Raw genomic sequence first — 16,260 nt, 5'->3', positions numbered from 1 at the left:
GGAAGAGGCATTAGGCTTTTCTGTGGGTCCTCAATGTAAGGTTGGTGGGGGGGCCGTGTAGCCCCCTCCCCTGCTACAAACCCCTCTGCCCTAAGCAGTGAGTCAGCTCCACTTTTCCGCTTGAACAAGCACGTGGCCCCACCAAGCCCAGCCACATCCTGTGACTGGCAGCACACCCAGCCCCCACGCTGTCTGCCCGACCCTGGAGACATCCTGCTTACCGAGAACTTGATAATCTACTTAAACAAGCACCTAAAAATCAAGCCCCCTCCGCTTATGCCACTCATCGCATGTAAATACTCTTGCCTCAGTCCCAGACGACGTGACTTCTCGAGTCCCTGGTTTCTCCCGGGACCGGGACCCTCGCCCGGGCCCCTCCCTTGGGGCTCGTTACCCTCACCCGGGAGCTCCCCCAAATAAAGCCTCATTGCTTAACCATTTCAACTCTGCTCATCTTTCTTTCTCTGGCGCCGACCATCCAAAAACCTTACGCTCGTGGGGTGGCGTTTCTGGGTGCGACATCGGACGGCGGACGGCGGACCGCAGCCCGGCACGAACGCTCCCCTCCATCGGAGCTGGGCGACCGCGGCGCAACGCCCGCAGGAGGGAGCGCCCCATTTCTGGACGTCCAAGCCAGCACAGCACGGGAGGTTAGGCTGGATCACCCCAACGTTTGTTCCTACCTGTAGGACGGTACAACATAAATTTTCCTTCCCCGTCTTTTCCCGCTTCTCCTGGTCTCCTTCCCATCTCCCCGGCCCCTTCGCTTTCCGCCGCCTTCGCCGCCGGAGCTGGCCGGAGGACCAGGAGGCGCGCCCAGTCTGCCCCGCAACCGCTGACGTCTACGGCTTCGGCACCGAGAATTGGCTGCCAGGAGACTTTGGGGGCGGAGACTAAGGCGGTGATTACAAAAGGGTGACAGTGAGGCGCCTGCGCGCGGCGCAGCGCCGCCCCGTTTCTGCCCGCAAGGCCTCCGTTGCCCTTTGGCCCTTCGTTGCCCGGTTTTCCGCCGGTCGGCCTCGTTTCTCTGCGTTGGTCCAGCGAGGACTGAGATGTGGAGCCTGCAATGCTGCCTGGCCAGTAGCTCAGAAGAAGGAAGAGCCAGGGGGCAGTCGGGCACCTGGCCCGGGCACGGGCGCGGGCGCGCTCTCCTGGGGACGGCCCTTCCGGCAGTACGTAGTCCCCGCGCCACCTGGAGAACGCCGTGGTGGCCATTTTGGAACTGGGCAACTGTCGCTTCGCCGATCATCTTGGAGCCTGGCGAGGACCGTCTTCAGGGTCTTTTTTTGTCTTGTAGCAGAGAAAACTATATGGAGGGATAATTAAGTAGTCCGGAATTTCTAGAGCTCTTTCAGGACTCATAATATCCTCACTCCAAAATATGGATATATAGAAGCTTAGAATACTCGGATGCACATTCCAGCTTCCCCCCACGCCCCTTTCCTAGTTGAGGGATGAACGCATCACACTCCGGTGTTCTGTCCTGTAGGAAGACCCGTGACCCTGGGCGGACAGCTTAAAGAAACTTCAGTTTCTTTAACTGTAAACTGGGGATCATATGACCCGCCTCACAGTTTAGGCCCTTGTCTGTCTCCCCCTCAAGGTGCATAAAGTGCTCAGGCCCCTGTCTTGTGCAGGGCTTTGTCTTGTTTTCGTACCTCCTGGGCATAGAACGGTGAGGCACACATAAGATACGTTTGTCCAAAGTGGATGACAAACTGGAAGCCCCACCTTGAGATCTCCAGCCTTTGCACTCCACCACCTCTCAGGCTGGGGTTCGCCCTCAGACATCTTGTATTCAACCCCCCAGGTCGATGTTTACACTTTTACTTGATCAGGATCACACCAATCTGTTACCTAAGACATTGGTATTTTTTATTTTTGATCTTGAATTCTGGATTAAGGACTTTGTGTCCTGATGAGGAACTTTAGGCGATTTAATTTGAGAGGCAGGGCTCACACATGATAAAGCAGCTTTGGTTGCTTTTCAGGGGGAGGCAGCTGGAGGTAGCACCTTCTCTCCTCCTCCCCTGGCTTTCTCCTTCCCCTACTGTAGATCCTATATCCACTTCCACAGCTTCCAAGGCTTTCAAAGAGCAGAAACCAAGTCCTCCCTGTGTCATCTTCCCTCCTGCTCCAGGAAAGGGACTTGGTAGCTTTTCCCACCTGCGCAGTCCATCTCTGTCTCTGCCAGGAAGCCTGGCGCTTCTGGACCTGCAGCGCCCTGCCCTGGGGCTGCTCAAGGATTCTCCCAGTGTCAGTTGTGGAAATTGAGGTCCCATTTTTTTTTTAATTGAACATAATCAAGTTGAATCAAACTTACTCATAGTTTTCCTTGTTGAATAACTTCATGACAGCCTTTTTGACCAACTGGAACACTTTGGTTCCCCTTCGCCCTTGGTTCTCAGTGGCATTCTGAGTGGTTGGTGTTGCCAAGTCACCAGGTCAAGAAGGTATATGTAGTTATCCCAGAAAACGTCTTGTGGAAGGAAAAGAAAAACCCTATTATGTTAATATATTTGCATCTTATAATATATAATATATATAAGATTTTAAATATGCTTCTTGAAACTGTTGATTCAGTTACTGACTTACTAACACCGAAAGTTGAACCAGCCCAGTTAGTGTGTTAATGCTGTAAACTAAAATAAAATCTTAAGTGTAAGGTTTTTTGGATTGGCCAGTGCCAGAGAAAGAAAGACAAGCAGAGTTGAAAGGGATAAGTAAAAAGGCTTTATTGGGGTGATCCCGGGTGAGGGTAACGGGTCCCAAGCGAGGGGCCCGGGTGAGATTCTCGGCTCCCGGGAGAGAGAGAGAGAGAGAGAGAGACCCAGGAAGTTGCATCGCCTAGAAGTTTTGAGTGGGCTCATATATGTTCTTAGGGTTGAGGAATGGGGGTTTCTTCGGCAGGAAGATTTTGGCTTGAAGAGTGAGGAATTTCTTTGTTGCAGTTTTAGGGCGGGTATTGAGAAATAGGAGGGGCCAGTGGTATGTGTGACTCCAGGAACCGAGACTCTTATCAGGGTAACCATCCAGGTGTGGTCATCCTTTAACTTAGCTGGGCCTTACAGGCATTGTCCTTGGCAGGTCTCGTGGGCTTCTTTTTCCATTAGGGAGGGGAGGGGCGCCTGCCACCAGCCTTACATTAAGGCTCCCCCCACTGGCTGACTGAATGGACCCCCTCTTGGCCAAGGGGATATCCTAAAACTAAATTGCCTGCCACAAGGAGGGAGGTCAGACATGCCTCATCATGCTGCTACACTTCTTGGGGACATCCTTTGTAACGCATTAACAGGCCTAAGGGTATGCAAGACAAACCTGCAGATCTTCAATTTACACAACAAATATATGTCCAGTGGCTTGTCTCTGATTAACTGCTTCTTATCTTAAAACACTCCAAACCTTTAGACAAAGTTTCATGTCTTTAACCAATTACAAGTCAAAGCATCTTTAAACTCACCTATAACCTGTAGCCCCTGCCTCCCTCCCTCCCCCCGCCCGGCTTCAAGATGGCCCACCTTTTCAGGCCAAACCAATGTATGCCTCCCTCGTATTGATTTATGACTTTACCTGGAACCCCTGTCTCCCTGAAATGTATAAAACCAAACTGTAACCCAGCCACAGTGAGGCTCCTTGCTCAAGGCTTCTTGGGTGTGGCTCCGGATTATCGTCCTCAAATTTGGCTCAGAGTAAATCTCTTTAAAATTATTTTACAGAGTTTGGCTTCTTGTCCATTAACAATGCTGTTCGCTCAGAGAAGGAGGTCTTTGTAAGGAGCTAGTAAACTATAGATGGACTGGGGCCTCAGAGGTTGTGAGAATGGAGTTGAATGTGGAGATGTAGGTGTCTAGGGGTGTGTGGGGTGTGTGTGGGCACAGTGGTTTTCAGCTAGTCACGGTTATGCTTCTGAGTGGCCCTGAGACACTGCGGGGATTTCAACTAGCCCAGCACAGCTTTCTGCCTAAGGTGTTAACCAGGGGGATACACTATTGTATTCAAGTCTGGGCTAGGAAACTGCCTCAAGGTTTATGAAAAACAGGGAATCTACTTTTTATTTCATACAGGGCCTGATATATTTTCATACTGAGCATATGGCCTTTATAATAATGACTTAAGTCAAAAAATTTACAAAACAAAACCTGAGGAAGCCATTTGCTCCTTAGAAATGCTCAATTTCTGAAGGGACCTGAACTTGCCTTGTAACTAGTGCCATCTAGTGGTCAAACTAAATTATTGCTCTGAGTTTGGACAAGAGATACCAGAAGTTCAACAGGGATATGGCAAGGAATAGGGTGACAGTACTTTGTGGACGACACACCAGAATTACTTGCTAATGTTGTACAGTGTTTATCCTTACTGAGATAACCCATTGATTAACTCACATCTAATGGCTTGGTCGTATAACATAGAAACATTTGAATGCTAATCAATAAGGGAAATACTAATTTGTGCTCATATGGAATTTTACATCCTCAAAACATTTTTCAATGATTATATTTGTTTCTCGCAATAGTATGTGGGCTAAGCAGATCAAATAGTTTTATGCCCATTTTACAGATAATGGAAGTGAGGCCAGAGGGCTTATGATAGGCCCAATGCCAGGGCAAGGTTACCAGACTGGCATTCTTTTCCAGATGTTTCTGCTGCAGTTGGGGATGGCAATATGCTGGCTTGATTTTATAAATATAACATAATAGCTTTATTAGGAACTATGAATTAGTGGTTCTCTAAGTTTTATCTACCATTTCTGTAGCTTTTTTGGTTTCTATGCTTTTTAAATTTTCCCCAGCTTGAACTCTGTTTGGAGAAGTGATTTTTAGCAATAAAGCTAAATTTATGTATAATTAATTTATTTTTCTCTTATTAATCAAACATGTTTTTAATTTGTAACTTTTCTTCTAGTCAGCACCATGTGCATATGTATGTGAATAATTCCACCTCAAAGTAAGGAAACTTGGTAGCTTAATTAGTGCTCACAAGAAATACATGTATCTATTCTGATTTTAAATAATAAAGACAGGGCATGAACTTATTTCTGTCTTTCTGTGTTCCAGCTTTAATACCACCATACAGACTGTAGGGCTATGAAGGCTGCTGCCATGCCTAGCTCATGTGCATGTTTGCAGAGTGCCTTACTCCATAAATATTTATTGAATAAATGAGAAGAAAACCCACAGCCAACCAATTTCCTCTGCACACTTGTAATACTTTTAATGGTAGTTGTGGAAGAGGATATCAACACATAATAGTATTTTCTTATGAGCCCCTTAAAAATAATATCAGTACATACATAGGAAAAACATTCTGAGTCCTTGTTTTGTGCTTTCTGATTAGACCTCATATTTCTGTTTCTAGATCAACTACAAACGTTCGATGAGTGGCTCCTACACTTGGACCATCACACACAAACATTTATTTTTCTTGCTGTCCCTGCCTTTTTGAGGCCTGGATTATCTTCTCTCTTCCATTTCTCTCTCATAATGAAATTTTAAGTTCTAATATTTTGTCAGTGTTTCAAGCTTATAGCGTACCTTGTGTTGTTTGAAGCTTATAATAATTTAGGGAAACAAATGAGTAGATACTGGATTTTTCCCCCATTTTATTTAGCTAAGGAAACTAAGGATCAGAGAAGTTAAGTTGCTCACTCATGATGACTAATGCTTGCTAGGATATTGCAGCAGATTTGATTCTAGGGTTTTTCTTATGTTTTGTTTTTGTTTTTAATCTCATGTTCTGTCCTCTTCTACCTATGCTTTGCTGTCTTGCTTTATCTAAAAGAGTTTCCTTGACTGGGTGCAGTGGCTCACGCCTGTAATCCTAGCACTTTGGGAGGCTGAAGTGGGAAGATTGCTTGAGGCCAGGAGTTTGAGCCCAGCCTGGGCAGTATAGCAAGACTCTGTCTCTACAAAAAAATTAAAGGTGCTCAGGAGGTGGAGGTTGTGGTGACCTATGGTAGTGCCACTGCACTGTAACCCAGGCAACAGGAGTGAGATCCTGTCTGAAAAAAATATAAGTAAACAAAAACAAAACAATAAAAGAATTTCCTAAATTGCACTGGCTATGAGCTGCCTTATAACTGAGAAAAGAAGTCGTGGCAGCATCGTACTGTCATGTCTTCCTCTCTCTCTTTCCCTCTCTCTCGCCCCTCCAAGCAAGGGATCATAATCCTCAACTCTCTCTTTGCTCTTCTCCACCCAAAATACATGTGGAAAAGACTTTAAATAAACAAGCCCGATTATAGGTATGCCTCACAATATAGTGTAAAAAATGTTCTTGTAAACTATGTTTTTATAAACTGAATAGTCCATATTCCATTGGATAAATCTGAAGCCTAAATTGGTTCTATTATAAACCTTTTTGAAATAAAGCAATTCTACCTCTAATTTGTATTTATTAAATTCACCTGAAGAAAGGTATACCCACTCCCAGCCTCCATAAAACAAAGCAAACAAACCCCCTGAAAAAAATCCCAAACATCTTATTTTGGAATGCTGAAATAACTTCAAGATAGAATTTGGAGATACCGTGACACCTCAGTGCCCAGAGAGGGAAATCTCTCAGGTGTTAAAATCAAGAGGAATGGTTGTAGGAGGGAGCCCAGCCCATTCTAGTTGTGTTTCAGTTTTTTTTTTGTTGTTTGTTTGTTTTTGTTTTTGAGACAGAGTCTCACTCTGTTGCCCAGGCTGGAGTATAGTGTTGTCATCATAGGTCACAGCAACCTCAAACTCCTGGGCTGAAGCAATCTTCCTGCCTCAGCCTTCCTAGTAGCTGAGACTACAGGTGGGCACCACCACATCCAGCTAATTTAAAAAGATTTTCTTTTTGTAGACCAGGTCTTGCTATATTGTTCAGGCTGGTCTCAACCCCCTGGCCTTGGCTTCCCAACGTGCTGTAATTACAGGCATCAGCCACTGCACCTGGCTAAGTGTTTTGAATGAAGAATACAGTGTGCTATGAGAGTGGCTAGTGGGATAGGGGGAGGCGTCTATGTCTGGGAACTTAGGGAAGGCTTCACTGAGGAGGTGTCATTTAAGCTGTTAGTAAGGTGAGGAAGGCATGGATGGGGTGGGGAGCTTGAGGAGGGCACATCAGGCAGAGGGAGCTGGGTGTGCTTGGTCTCTGAATTCAAAGTATTTGAGGAAGTTTGAAAAAATGCAATCGGGACAGCAGGAGGGAGTATTGTAGATGAGAGGGATAAAGACCTGAGGCCTGGGTTTGAGACCCAGCTCTGGTTGCATTTATTGGCTATGCAACCTCAGGCAGGTCATTCAAACTTTCTGAGCTTCAGTTTTCTCACCTGACAAATGGAGATATTACCATACAGATATAATTGAAAGAATTAGGAGAGATAATGTGACAGTTTTTTGCAAATTGTGCACAAATAAGGTATTCTGTTTCTGTGCAGATCTAAATGTAACAAATACCAAAAGCATCTGAAGGTGTGTATGAGTCATGTTGGCTTTTTAGAACTTCAGAGTGATGACTTGGAAAGACAAAAAGGAAGAGTAAACTGCAGGTGTTTGTTTACTCTTGATTGTCAAAAGCAGAGCTACCTTCTCATCCTCCAGGCCTTCCGCTGCTGGGACTTGAATGGTTCATGCGGTTCATATGGGCAAGACCAGTCTGACCCACCGTAATAACGTCAGGGAAGTGGACGTGGTCAGGTTTTTAACAGGGCCTTTATGGGAAGACTTGATGGTGTTTTTATGGTATTTTCATGAATAAAATTTCTAATCTGTTGCCTCAGATTTGTTCATTTGACTCCTAATGCATCTATTCGTAAACATCTTCTTATGTTTATAAGCTTAGTTCCACCATCCTTTTCTGCAATCCAAAATCCACAACACTCTGTTTTGTTTTGTTTTTAACTCGTTTGGTGACAACATCTGGCCTGAATTGCATTCATCTTGTGGCAAAACCAGACCTGAAGCTATTTGAAATCTTTATTTACCCCACGTAATGTAAATAGTCACACTTGTAGTGCAGAAGTATAATTGTGCCTCTTATGGGCTTTAGATCTGCATACACATATTAAATGATAGGTATCTCAGCATACTGTGCCTTCTAATAGAAAAATCTGGATGATGTGTCTTTTTACTCTGACTGGTATTTGGTTAGTGTGTGTTGAACAAATCAACCATCATTATAGGTACTGGAACCGAACATGATAAGAGAGACAAATCTGTTGCAGCAAAATGAACAAAAACCTACCGACCAGTTGCAAACACACATCATGCATGTGCTTTTCAGACTGGTATGGATAAGTATGTATAGATATTCATACCAAAATATACATAATTATATATATTTAATTAAATATAATACTTGTTTATTTTGAAATCTTTAAAAATCCAAGCTTTCGTAGTTCTAGGGGTAGAAATGTTCACTAAATTTGTGTTTATGATAACTGAACCTTTTCTAAATCTGTTAGCCTGACTTCATATGCCCAGTAGAAGAATGGGCAAACAAGCTAATCTTTTCCTTTTGTTGCTCAGGTTAAATATTTAATTAAATTGTGTACATTCACTTACTATATAAGGACTTACTTATGAAGAAATTATTTCCAGAGGCGACTCACAGTGTCAATGTTGAATCTCGTTATTGGCTGTGAGCACCCCGAGACAGTGGTGGGCTCCCCATTGCCTCAGGGCATCTTGCGGGTAGGGATGGTCAGCACTAGAGCAGGTATTCACAATGTGGCTTTTCTTTTTTTCCCTATTTTTAGAGACAGAGTCTCACTTTGTGGCCCAGGCTGGAGTGCAGTGATGTAAACATAGCTCACTTGAACTCCTCGCTCAATCGATCCTCCCACCTCAGCCGCCTTAGTAGCTGGGACTACAAGGCATGCACCACCGTGCCTGGCTAATTCATTCATTTATTTATTTTTTGTTAGAGATGGGGTGTTGCTATGTTGCCCAGGCTGGTCTCAAACTCCTGGCCTTAAGTGATCCTTCTGCCTTGGCCTCCCAAAGTGTTGGGATTACAGGCATGAGCCACTGCTCCTGGCACAAAACGTGTCTTTTTTATTTCACTGAAGTTTTGCAAATTCCAGACTGGGCTCACCTGTATATACCTGTAAAGACACAATACAAATAGCTTTGTAAGTTTCCTATTTCTTTTATTGGCAAAAAGTACCAAGGCCAGAAGTGTCAACAACGTACAATTGCTGTGATCTGAATGTTTGTGTCCTCCCAAAATTCATATGTAGAAACCTAACCCTCAGTGTGATGGTATTAAGATGTGGGGCCTTTTGGGAATGGGATTAGTGCTCTTATAAAAGAGGCTTTCAGCTATGTGGGAGGCTGAGGCCAGAGGATCACTTGAGTCCAGGAGTTCAAGACCAGCCTGGGTAACATAGCAAGATGCCCCTCAAAAAAAAAAAAAAAAAAAGAAAAAAAGAGAGAGAGAAGAAGAAGAAGGTGCCCAGGGCTTTGTTTGCTCAGCCACCACGTGAGGAAGCAGAAGACGCCCTCTGTGAGGAAGTGGGCCCTCACGAGACACGGAATCTGCCAGTCCCTTAATCTTGGACTTCCAGCCTCTAGAACTGCCAGCAATAAATTTTCTGTTGTTTATATATTACCCAGTCAAGGTATTTTGTCATAGCAGCTCAAGAAAGATTAACACAATAATCAAACTAGAATTGTGTGCAGGGAGCAATTGAGGGGATTTGTTAGAGAGAGATTCCCTCTCCTCCTGCCGTCTCTGGCCCAGCGAGTCTGAGTGCCCACATCTCTCAGGAAGGGAAGGACGAGAACACACAAATGAAAAATAAGGACAGGGTCCAACAGGAAAGTTTTAGCGATATTAAAGTATGACAGAAAGGGTTCAAACCCTCATTCAAAAGCCAGAGTGAAACCCAGAGTGTAAATAACTTCACATTTGAATTTTAAGCTTTCGCCCCATACATTTTTCTAAACAGCAAGAGCCGTGCAGGACAGAAAACCCTCCCTGAAGACAGATCTTTCATCCTGACAGAAGAGGACACGGACCTCTTCTGTTCCCATGCCGGCCACTGCTACTTCAAGCGGGAAAACAGAACGGAGCTGCAGTCTGACCTTCGTAGAGAATGCCTTGGGTGGGAGTTGGGTGAACCCAGTGGAAAGAATTTGGGAACAGGCGAATAGACTTAAGTACACATATCGGCTCTGTCAATTTTATAGCTGTGAGACCTCTGATTTGCTTCTTCCTCTAAATCACAGTTCATTTGGCTCCAATGTGAGGACATGAATATCCACTTTGCATGGTTAAGTAAAAATTAAATAGGATACACCCTGAAGAGCACCTGGCTCCCAGCTGATCATTAACATTTGAGCTACTTTGGCTAATATGTTTTCAGGGCTCTCAGGGTGTTACATTCTGGGCTATATGGAAATCACTGAGATAACTTTCAAATTCGTAACCCTCTTTTCCAGGGGGATTCCTTCCTTCCATACCTCTCATTCTAAGCAGGATTATTGAGAAGTCAGAGACAAGTTGCTGGAATGAAAGACTACATAAGATTCATTTCCTATTTTTATTTTTTTAGAGACAGGGTCTCACTCTGTTGCCCAGGAGCGCAGTGGCACAATCATAGCTCACCGCAGCCTGGAACTCCTGGGCTCAAGCCATCCTCCTGCTTCAGCCTCCTGAGTAGCTGGGACTATAGGCACGTGCCACCATGACCGGCTAAATTCTTATTGTTATTTTTTGTAGAGACAAAATCTTGCTATGTTGCCCAGGCTAGTCTCAAACTCCACGCCTCAAGTGACCCTACCACCTAGGCCTCCCAAAGTGCTGGGGTTACAGGCGTGAGCCACCATGCCTGGCCTAGATAAGGCTCTTGAGAGCCGGTGAGCAGGTTCTTGAGAGTGCACCTGATCCCATGTTCCCCTGCAGAAGGGTCCTGCTGGGCCTGGGAACGGTCAGGGAAGCGTGTTCTGTGAGCACGCAGTCTTGCCAGGACTACACAGGAGCACAGAGAGAGGGTGTCCTGCTGGACAGCTGAACTGGCCATGGACCCGGCACAGAGTCAGGAAACTCTTCTTCCTCACGCATCTGGGAAAGTTCTCATCCTCATGACACTCTTCCTGGTGTTAATAACCTTAGTTAAGCTGATACCCACATTTTTGAGAGCACAGGCAGAGGGTGGCTGTCATTTTGAGTGGTTAGCAATCCTGTCCCATTCTCTTCTCTCTCTTCTGCTCACTTTCCAGCTCTGTGGTTCTCAGCCACTCCCTAGGGGACATTTCGAAAATCTGTGGGTTTTCTTTCTGTAATATAAAGATGGAAGGAGGCACTATAGGCATTTATGGGCAGGGCAGAGGTGTAAGCTACTCTTCAAAGAACAGCCTGACACAACGAAGAATTGTCCCTCATCCAGATTCTCAAAAGTCCCCTAGGACATTCATGTAGGTGAAACCTGTGTTTAATTATCTGAGCCTAGGACTTAATACAATTAAAAAAATGGTTTTAATATACAATGAACTTTCTAGGAATGCAATTACAGTTCTGTGTAAATTTAGAGAAGATTGACTTTACTACCAAAAGTTGTTTAACATTTGGTTAAATCACTTCATTGATGGCAACGTGCTGGAGGTAGTTGAGTCACCAACTCAGCACCTGGATCCCGCTGTTTTGGTAGCAGCTTGGTCCTCGTGAGGCTGTGGATGGGTGTAAGCATCTGCCTACCGCGTTACGACTTCTAGTGCCGTCGGGCCTCGGCACTCACATTAAAATACTGTTTATGTTATTCTATTACAACTCACTTTTCTTTCATTTTCCTTTTATATTACAGACAGGGAAGTATTTGATTTTTTTTTACAGTTATGTAGGTAGGTTATATCATTTATGGATTTTAATTCAGGATAGTATAAAGGGGTCATCACAAAACATTTATTATAAGAAAAGGTTGAAGGTTGACAGCCTCAGTTCCAGTCCATCTCACAGTGTTTGGCTTCTACCTACCTTTTACCCGGGATCAGCCAGAAAGCCCGGTCTCCTTCCCAGCCCAAACTCAGGCCCATGAACAACAACGACACACAACACACACCCCTCCAATGCCAGACAAGGCTGGAGCTTCGGGGGCTCTCAAAGGGCCTGCAATTCCTGTCTGTACAGCTTCCAGCTCACCCTTAGTCAAAAGACATTGTCGGCTAGGGCCTGTTGAAGGACTGAAGGTCATGCCGGCTCCCGCCCACCTGGAGGTTCTTTGTTTTTTCTTGTCTGTTTTCCCCTTCCTCAATTTCTCGCCTGGATGCCCCCCTCCCGGTCTTTTGCTTCCAGTCCGCTCTGCACGTCCCCAGCAGAGCCGGCGAGTGGCAGCCGCCTGCGGTCCGCGGAGCCGCCCTGGTCCCCCAGCTCCCTCTTCACCCTTCACCCGGCGCTCTCGGCACCGCCCCCACCGCCGCGACCTCCCGCTCTCCTTGTGCCCCCGGCTTCTCCTTTCTCTCCCACCGGTCTCAGTTCTCAGGGCCCTGGCCTCTGTCTCTCTCCTTTCACCGGAATCCAGGGCTGCCTCCTCTCTGTGCAACCGCCTTTCTGCACCGCCATCCCGGCTCCCTGTCTCAGCGCCAGCTCCTCTGCCTTTGGCTCGGGTCCCCTCACCGCCACCCCAGTGTCCAGTTACCTTGGCCGTAGGTCCCTGTGCCGCGATCGGTCCCCGCCCGCGTGCGTGAGCACCAGTGAGTCTCCGCGTGCGCCACCTCGGCCCCGCGCCGCTCCCCCGCCGGCTCCCCGGCGCTGGGGGCGGTCCAGGGCGGGGCCGGGATCCGGGGCGGTTCCCGGGGCTCGGGTTGTGGGAGGCGCCCTCTCCCCGGTCTCTCCCTCTTCCCCCCCGCCCTGTCTCCCCCTGCACCCGCCTTCTTCCCTCCACCCGGAGCTTTCCCGGGTCCCCGGCGCCGCCTCCTTCCCTCCCGGCTCCCCGCTCCCGTGGCCGCCGCCACCCCGGGGAAGGAGAGACAGGGGTGGGGTTTGGGGAAGCTAGAGAGGAGGGGAGAGACCCCGGCCGGGCTGGAGCCGGGATTCCAGGGGAGGAGGGACGGGCGGAGGGGAAAGGTGGAGGAGAAGGGAGGGGGAGCGGGGAGGAGCGGCCGGGCCTGGGGCCTTGAGGCCCGGGAGAGCCGGGGAGCTGGGCAGGCGCGCCGAGGTAAGAGCCAGGCCCCGGGGGAAGCGGGGCTTGGAGAGGGGCACGCGGGGGCCGGCCGGCCGGCGGGCGCTGGGCCGAGCCGGGGAAGCGGGGCTGGGGGAGGGCAGGAACGGCTGGCATGGAGTCGGGGAGCGTTGGGGCGGCCGATCCCCGGAGCGTGGGTAAGCCGGGCTCCGGCGAGCCGCGGGGGCCGCGGGAGAGGAGGCGGTGAGAGGTGGAGCCCCGGGAGGGTGGGGGGCCGAGGGAGGCAGGAGGAGGGTGGGGACAGGCTTTCTCTCCTCCTCTCCCCGCACCCCGCGCGGGGCTCCGCCCCCGCCTCCTCCGCGGGGCGCTCCCCGGTCCCCGAGCTGAGCCGGGTCCGAGCCTGCGAGGTGACCGGAGTGAGGCTGGGCCGCCTCCCGGTCCGGGCCGCGCCGGCGGAGCTCGGTCCGGTCCTCACCGCCGCCTCTCACTCAGATGCTGCTGCTGCTGCTGGCGCCACTCTTCCTCCGCCTCCCGGGCGCAGGCGGGGCGCAGGCCCCCAACGCCACTTCGGAAGGTGCACCCTTCTCCGGCGACCTCGGGCCCTCCTCCACCCTCTCCCTGCATCTCATTTCTGGTCCTCATCACTATCTCATCAGCCCTGCTTGGCATCCCGGCCTGGCAACCGCCTGTGCTCGGCACCACTTTACTACTCCTGACCTCCTTCTGTCACCCCACATTGCTACCCAGAGCCCCTTTTCTCTGCCCACGTTACGCTACACCGCCTTTCCGTGCGTTATTTTCTCGGCCCGACTCCCTTTCCTGGCCCTACATTACTACCTCAATTCCTCCCTTTCCTTGGTCCCGCTTTGTTGTCCAGATGGTCTTGTAAGCCACCCCCTTCTCCTCCTAATTGAACTCAAATATCTCATTTAGTCCCCTTTTTTTAACCAAGCTCCACCCACATATATACCCTTCACAATTTCTTACTTTTCTTCATTACCCCGACCAGCACGCCTCCCTCCGCACTTGTGGGTTCTGTCATCAGCTTTAGCCCTGGCCCTTTACTCTCTCTGGCCTTGAGCCCAAGGTTCTGTACCTGTCCCCACTCCCACCCGCTAGTACCCATCCCTTCTCTGTCCCCAGCCTGCCCACGGACCACGCCCTGCTCTCCCCTGCCTCCCGCTCCCGAGTCTTTTTCCTCTTTCCCACCATTCCTCTGAGTCTGCATCCCGCCCTCCCTCAGGTTGCCAGATCATACACCCGCCCTGGGAAGGGGGCATCAGGTACCGGGGCCTGACTCGGGACCAGGTGAAGGCTATCAACTTCCTGCCTGTGGACTATGAGATTGAGTATGTGTGCCGGGGGGAGCGCGAGGTGGTGGGGCCCAAGGTCCGAAAGTGCCTGGCCAACGGCTCCTGGACAGATATGGACACACCCAGCCGCTGTGGTGAGTAGCCTCGGGAAGCCCCTCCCTCCCTCCGCAAGGCCATTCCTTTTCCTGCCTCAAACTTGGCATCACTGCTTGCAAAGTCAGCGCTTTAAATCCACTGCAGCCAAATTCACAAATAAATTTGTTGAGTGACTACTATGTGAGAGCGATTTGGCTGTGTGCAGTGCAGGTGATAGAGCTAGCAGCCTGCACATTTCATTAGGCCACTGAGCATTGGATAAAGTAACTTTGATTATTCATCATGTGAGCTATTCTCTGAGGATCATTAGTGGTAGATTATGCCAAAAAATTTTAAAATGATTTCATCACATTTTTGAATACCTCTGTCTCCAACCCAGAGAGAGAAACAAAAGCCAGTTTAATATTAATATAAGCCAACTATAATAAGAAAAGCAAATCTGATTGTCTATCCAAAGTTATATACATCTACACATTTCAAAGCCAGAGAGCCGCCCCCTGTAGCTGAGTTTGAAGAGATCCCATTTTGTGTGCTTATAGCCCCATCTTGGGTTCCTACAATGGAAATGTTTTTTCTTTTGGGAATGTGTGGATGCTTTCAGAGTAAAGGGAGGAACGGAAAGTAGGGAGGCAAATCCTTTTTACACGTGATTTTCTGTAGAGCAGGATGCTTGTGGCTCCGAGCCCAAACTTGATCCCCTTGCTCCGTGAGGAGAAGGAGCCTTCTCCAACTCGCGTCTCTTCTTGTCCTGTCTTTCCACAGTCCGAATCTGCTCTAAGTCTTACTTGACCCTGGAAAGCGGAAAGGTTTTCCTGACGGGTGGGGACCTCCCAGCTCTGGACGGAGCCCGGGTGGATTTCCGGTGTGACCCTGACTTCCATCTGGTGGGCAGCGCCCGGAGCATCTGTAGTCAGGGCCAGTGGAGCACCCCCAAGCCCCACTGCCAGGGTGAGGGGAACAGCTGCCTGCACACAGCTGATGAGGACGCTTGTGCAAGGATGGGAGTTGGATGGGAATGGATGGTGGGAAAGGATTGGGTGCTATAAAAATGGGGGATGGCCTTGGAAAGGTGGGGGTGACAGCCCAATCCTTCCTTCCATCTACCTGCCTCACACTTCTTCCTGCAGTCCCCATATCCACTTTTCGAACGTTGGGGGTTTCCTTCCTTTACCTTTTTTCATACCTTCTCTCTGCCCCCAATTCTTAGCCTCACCTTTTCTCTTTTCCTTTATGGATTTTACCCTCCCTTACCGTCTTAAGGTTTAGATGCTCCAGTTTTCCCTAGACTCATTCCCTTTATCTACACTTAGAACTTTCAAGAATTGCTCCCTCACCATTCATTATATAATTGATTTATTATAAAGCCTCAGATATAAATCATACATTGTATTTAGAAAAACTGATAAGAGGAGATCTGGGACTGGAAACATACCAGGGTAAAAGAATTAAAATTGGGGGCAGAATTATCAGAACATTAAGGACAACCCGGGGGGGAGAACAGTTCTTTTCTGTACCTCCCCAGACTACTGCCATCATTCCCTAAGGGATTGGTGTTGTGTCTGTCTACCACTTTTTTGCTACCTAATTTTGCAAACTTCTCCTTCTGGGCACCCAAACTCTCCCTCTGCAGTCACCTCTCCTGGGATGCAGGCATCCCATTCCTGTGCCTCATACTTTCTCTACCCTTGTAGACTCTTTCAAGATCCTTTGGCCTGAATTTCCTCCTGTAACTTAGTTATTCTGCTTCCAGTTTACTATCCCACT

At 48.3% G+C, this 16,260-nt stretch overlaps 2 protein-coding genes across 6 annotated transcripts in view; one reads left to right on the top strand and one right to left on the bottom strand.

The window, feature by feature from the left end:
* MOG (myelin oligodendrocyte glycoprotein) overlaps positions 1–12,754 on the bottom strand; it is a 29,594-nt gene extending 16,840 nt beyond the window's left edge. For all 3 annotated transcript variants that reach the window (XR_006733471.1, XM_045543486.1, XM_045543485.1), the window contains exons 1-2: positions 12,605–12,754; positions 684–2,479 (exon numbers count right to left, since the gene is read on the bottom strand). Coding sequence is in view for 2 of the 3 variants with exons in the window: in XM_045543486.1 (XP_045399442.1) it covers positions 684–1,215 (532 nt within the window). In the remaining variant the exon portion in view is untranslated. The remainder of the gene's footprint in view (positions 1–683; positions 2,480–12,604) is intronic.
* Positions 12,755–12,801: 47 nt separating this feature from the next.
* GABBR1 (gamma-aminobutyric acid type B receptor subunit 1) overlaps positions 12,802–16,260 on the top strand; it is a 29,231-nt gene continuing 25,772 nt past the window's right edge. The window contains exons 1-4 of one of the 3 annotated variants that reach the window (XM_045543481.1): positions 12,802–13,123; positions 13,580–13,661; positions 14,331–14,534; positions 15,259–15,444. In XM_045543481.1, coding sequence (XP_045399437.1) covers positions 13,580–13,661; positions 14,331–14,534; positions 15,259–15,444 — 472 coding nt within the window. In that variant the 5' untranslated portion in view covers positions 12,802–13,123. Of the gene's footprint in view, positions 13,124–13,192; positions 13,285–13,579; positions 13,662–14,330; positions 14,535–15,258; positions 15,445–16,260 lie in introns of those variants that run through there. The other 2 variants (XM_045543482.1, XM_045543480.1) reach the window with 2 other exon arrangements.

This window comes from Lemur catta, chromosome 2 (assembly GCF_020740605.2).
Source record: "Lemur catta isolate mLemCat1 chromosome 2, mLemCat1.pri, whole genome shotgun sequence".
In the NCBI taxonomy this organism is placed as follows: Eukaryota; Metazoa; Chordata; class Mammalia; order Primates; family Lemuridae; genus Lemur; species Lemur catta.
Note: the sequence above shows the minus strand (reverse complement) of the source record. Positions and strands in the feature narration are given on the sequence as shown.